This window comes from Euphorbia lathyris, chromosome 6 (genome assembly GCF_963576675.1).
Source record: "Euphorbia lathyris chromosome 6, ddEupLath1.1, whole genome shotgun sequence".
Classification (NCBI taxonomy): domain Eukaryota; kingdom Viridiplantae; phylum Streptophyta; class Magnoliopsida; order Malpighiales; family Euphorbiaceae; genus Euphorbia; species Euphorbia lathyris.
The window spans coordinates 45,725,636-45,731,057 of record NC_088915.1 but is presented as its reverse complement, the minus strand read 5'-3'; the positions used below and the strand labels follow the sequence as shown (position 1 = coordinate 45,731,057).

At 36.2% G+C, this 5,422-nt stretch overlaps 1 protein-coding gene across 2 annotated transcripts; it reads right to left on the bottom strand.

Moving 5' to 3' along the window:
* Window positions 1–1,031: 1,031 nt before the first annotated feature.
* Window positions 1,032–3,894, bottom strand: LOC136233101 (uncharacterized). Of its 2 annotated transcripts, none has more exons than XM_066022665.1 (3): window positions 3,662–3,894; window positions 3,413–3,532; window positions 1,032–1,255 (listed from the first exon to the last, which is right to left on the bottom strand). In XM_066022665.1, the coding sequence occupies exons 1-3, from the start codon at window positions 3,722–3,724 to the stop codon at window positions 1,076–1,078; spliced, it is 363 nt and encodes a 120-aa protein (XP_065878737.1). In that variant the 5' UTR covers window positions 3,725–3,894; the 3' UTR covers window positions 1,032–1,075. The 2 variants fall into 2 exon arrangements, with proteins under 2 accessions (XP_065878737.1, XP_065878738.1); XM_066022666.1 differs by having other exon boundaries at window positions 3,686–3,888.
* Window positions 3,895–5,422: the final 1,528 nt, after the last annotated feature.

Below are 5,422 nucleotides of genomic sequence, written 5' to 3'. Positions count from 1 at the left end.
CAACCCTTTAACTCCTCAAACTCCAAAAAAACGCTACTTTTAACCCTATATGGGAAAATCCTTAATATTGAAAATTTGCTATAAATATCATTTAGTCATCACTTCTCTTCCACTGTATTCTATACTTCATGTCAAATCAGATTTTAACTCTTCCTTTGTATTGCCTTCCACCGTATCTATATACACCGTGGTCATAATTCATACAAAGTTAAAACATTTTTTACAATTCCAACGTGGATTGAGACCAAAAAAAGCACCAATTAAAAATTTGAAAGACACCAATTAAATCTTCTTTATCTCCAATGCCCGTACTTGAGTTGGAACTAGGAGTTTTTTTGGAGTTTAGGGAGTTAAAGGGTTGTCCCGTGAGGTGAGGGGGTTAAATGAACAAAATGGACAACTTTAGGGGGCTGGGTATGCATTTTTTTTTACCGTTGGAGGCAAGAACAAAATCCTCCCACGCACCTCCTGTGTTTGAGACACAAACGTTTACTAGGTCAAGGCCACGTCGGACGATATGGGGTTAAAAGTAGCATTTTTTTGGAGTTTATGGGGTTAAAGGGTTGTCCCGTAAGGTGAGAGGGTTAAATGAACAAAACGGACAACTTTAGGAGGCTAGGTATGCATTAGGCCATTAAAATTTAATTCAAAAATTAAGTTATTTGAGTATCAAAAGTAAGAAATTAAATTATTATTTTTATGGAAAAGAGATATAATAAAAATGAGTTCAAAAGTGTTAAAAAAATAAATAGTCCATTCAAAGTAATTAATAATGGGAATTGAACCCAAGACTTCCTACTTGAAAGTATGCACCTTAAACCAACCAAATCATTCTAAAATATTGAAATAATACTATATACATTAAACATAAACTAATATTATGATGGGGGGAGAGGGTACAAGGGGTTGAACTATTGCTCTTTCAAGGGGTGGAGCCGGTGGACGGAAGGCTCCGCCCTGCATTTTATTAATCAATGTTTTTATATTAACACTAACACTAATGCTGTGAAGAGTTTATGTAGCAGGCAGAATGGAATAGAAAATTAAATGGGGTTGTGAAGCAAAGGTATAAATGTCAAGATTGATCTAACAAATTTTGTAAATACAAGTTCAACAAGTATCTTCCTGTGGACAAAACATCTAGCCTCTTCTCACTAGGTTCGTACTTCCCTTTCCGAAGCTGGTACCGGTGCGTTACAGCTGAAATGGTGTATGTTTGGCCTTCTATTGTCACACTTTCCCCACATTGCATATTCTGATTCACAAACCAACAACATAATACAATTCAATTTAAATAACCCATCCATCATTTTGATTCATTCAATGAATCAACAAACTACCATAAACAAGATGGCACATAAATCATTGAACAAAAATAAAGATAGATCATTGCATGGGGTGGGGTAGGGTGGGGACCCTCACCATCATCCAAGCCTAATCCTTTGGGTGCGAAAATCACACATCTTAGTACTTGAAATATCCATATCTTCATCCACTAACAATTGTTTGCTTAAATTCTTCATCTATTGGGGTGCAATTGCAGCACCCCCATGTCCCCCTCCCCTTCGCCCCTGATTATGTCAATGAACTTTCAACAATTATTTCAATCCCTAATCCAACAACAACTAGATCAAATGAACCATATCTTATTTTGAAGTCTCCAGCTTCTTTTTGTAATGGCTTTCCTGTAGTTAACTTTGACTTCTCTACTTTCATTACCCTTCCATTCATAGAGTAATTAGGATGGATTTATAAGCACACTCTCTTGGAGTTTTTCATTTCCGACAGATGTAGAAATGACTAATGATGAGGCCCTAAGATGAATACAAGTGCCTATCTTCAACAATTAACCCTCACCGAATCACCAACCATTTTTCTTGGGTAGAAATGCTTGAATTCCAGACTACCTGTGCGCACAAGGTTTTGTTAAAGGGGTATGAGCTCTGGAACATGATGTCCATGTCGAGATAATGATGCTATGGCAATCGTTTATTTGTTTTGTGTCACTTACTAAGATGTCTAAAGTCATTCCCGTTTTTCATATTTTATGCCTTGTACTCCCCCTGCTAGTGCATTTCAATTTTGGCTTGTTGCTTTTGGAATATGGGAAGAAGCAAATTGGAAGATCAGTGCAAGATACACGTGTCTTCAAAGGCAATTATTGGAATCCAATAATTAAAGCTTGTCTACAGACATTCAAAATGGTGCAGCAAGATGAGCAAGAGGTCTCTATAAAAGAGTTAAAAAAAAAAAAAAAAGTAATGATTGTATCTGTCCATTTTTTTCTTCAATGTGTCCGTTTTCTTGGGAAGCTGGTCAGTGATTCCCATAATACTTAAATATAAAAGCCTTTCCCCTCCCCTTGAACCTTTTCTCATATCTACTGTTTTCTTTATCCCATTAAGCTGTGTCAACCATGACTCGTGAACATTTGTCTCCATAAAACTTGGTTATCTAAACTAATCATGATTGGCTACTAATTGTTTTCTTATTTTGTTGCAATTGAATTGTTTAATCGGGATATTATTTAAAGCCTTTTGTGCTTTTGTCTAATCTTTCAATTAGGGTTGTAATCGAGTCGAACCGAGCTTTGGTCTGTTCAAGCTCAGCTCGTTATAAAATCAACGAGCTCGAGTCCGAACCGAGTTTTGTTTGCTCAAGCTCGGCTCAGCTCATCAGAAAATAAACGAGCTCGAGCCTCGAGCCCAAAATCTTCATTCAACTTGGTTCATTAAGAAAATTATCTAACTATAAATTGTTTGTGAGTAAATCATTAATTATATTTATGAAGTTTGCTCGCAAATAGCTCTTTAATTGTCTAGATAAACAAGCTCACTAGCGAAGTTCATGAATAAATAAACAAGATGCTTACAAAGAGTTCGTTTATTACTCATTTATTATATTTGTGAACCAACTCATCTAATAGCAAATGAAATAATATTATATAAAACTAAAATTTGTTCATAAATGTGCTAATTGAGCTTGCTCGTGAGCTTTCGAGCCGAGCTTTGGTCTGTTTAAGCTCGGCTCGTTTATGAACCGGCCCATTAAATAGTGTTCACAAGCGGCTCGTTTATAAATCGAGTCGAGCAGCTCATGAGCGGCTCGGCTCATTTACAGCCCTAATCTGAGTTATCCTATTACATTATTCATTACAGATAAAACAACCTACAGAAAAGTTCAAAAAGTATTATGATAGGCAACAAAAGTGCCTAAAGGGTTCTCGCAATCGAAAATCAAAAAAATTAAGAATTGAAAATATAAATTGAGAAATACAATTAATGAAGATCTGACTTATAATATCATGAACAGATTCCTAATCGTCATAGATCAAAATGCATATCCAGTGCAGTAATTCACTATCAAAAGGAGATGCTCAAAATGTTTATGAGTAGGTAAGGCTAAGACTTACTGGGGGAAAGCAGCGGATGCCAAGATGTTTTGGAGGAGGAGTGATTTCGATGACTTTATAAGGATGGATATGATCTCTACCACGTTCCCTCTTTTTGCATGATACATTGAGAACCGATGCCTGCCGTGATTGTCGTATACTATAGTATATCAGATAATCAGATTCAGGAAAAGGAAGAAGAGAAATGAAAAAAAAAACTGAAAGTGTGAACGCGTGGAACAGAAATTAAGCAAAATTGTGAGAAAAAACCCCAAAGAAATTTGAAGGTCGCACGTTCTTATATGCTCCTGGATTCCATGACGCCATTGCCATTCTCTATCGCTTGTAGTTGCTGTTTGAGTGTTAGAATGAGATCTGAAAGAGAGGCAGGACGAAAGCCAGCAAAATATCAGATTTTTGCTTCTTTCCCTTTTAGCCCAAGAAAATTAAAATTAGATAAGAATTCTTTTTTTGGTACAAAAATTTACATCAAACACTAGCCTTAGAATCTAAAAGCATTAAGAAGTGTTTTTCTTTTCAAAAATAATATAAACAATTTAATCATGGATATTAAATAAATATAACTTTGTCCGAATCTACTCCCATACAAGAGAATATGTAGCATCTCCTCAACTCAATACAGTAAAACGCCAGCATACTAGGAAGCTTGACTCGGACAGTCTCCTTAGATCCAGTCAAAGATAAAGTTATTGTCATAATCACATCCGCTCCCGAGAATCACAAACTAAGTGGCCTTGAGAGATATCAGGCCTGATATCCAAGCGCACTTCCTCTTATCAATAGGAGACACGTGGACCCCTCCCCCCGCTCCATAATCTATAACCATCTTCCATGGCTCAACATCAGTATAAACACAGTAAGCTCAGTTTAAGGTAAACAGATTCATTCATTCTATTAAGTTTATATTACAACTTTATTTAGTGATTGTGATCATTCTCTAGTCCTTTCATAAACTGACTTAGGCATCAGAGCATGTTCGTCATACAACAGACCCACTTTGACCTTGCTTCTGTGTAGTTGCAGGTTGACAAGTTGACTCTTAGGATTCAACCACATCAAATTTGTGAAATGAGCGTGGACTAATACGACGATGGATCATTTAAGCAGATCCACTGAAATTCCTTCCACCAGGGCACTCCCCATGACAGAAATCTAGAGAACCACCGAAGAACAAGCACCTCGAATCGTTTCAGGAACACATTAAGAAAAAGAGTGTTTAGACCACTGGATTGGAGCTATTTTTATTATCGACAGATTGAGGTGCTGCAAGCCTTGAATATCGAAGTTGAAGTTAGTCTTGCCCAAGACTGAGACGAAGCAAAACGCACGCAATAATGAAACGGTCTACTCAAGGAGTCTACTTGTAACTAGGAGATCTCAATTCGAATTCGAATTTGAAAAACAGATATTCAGTTGTTATTTTGTATATTTTTGAAAATATTTGCTTCTAAGATTATATACAATTTTAGATAAATTTATAAATAGGGAGGTTGTTCCCTATTTAGAGACACAAGAGTTTTACTCCCTTTTTTACTTTACTTCTAAAACAACACGTATTTTGTCTTTCAATGGCTATTAGTAGCTAAATTCATTTCTCGGTTGAAGGTTAATATCAAGTTCGGATCTTTGATTGTTATGAGACTGGTGGTTTTAATCTTTATTATTGCTTTATTTGGTGTTGTTTGCGTTCACCATTAAAGCCTCAGAGAAAACATTTCTCATTGTTGATGAACTGAAAGAACAATCCTGGCCAATTGATTTCCAAGGTTCAAACACAATATACCAGTTGATGTTATTGATGGTCCCTTGTGAGATAGAATCTAGTTCCAAAGGGGGGTGAATGGAACTATTAGATAAACATTAATTCTCCTATGTGTTTGGATATGTTTAGGAAAGGGAATAGGGTAAAGGGAATCCAGTTCCCTACATGGCTTGTGGTAATGAGCTTAACCTAAAGTGGGGTAAACCCATAATCTAAAATGGGTAAAGGGAATGGTTTTTTTTAAACAA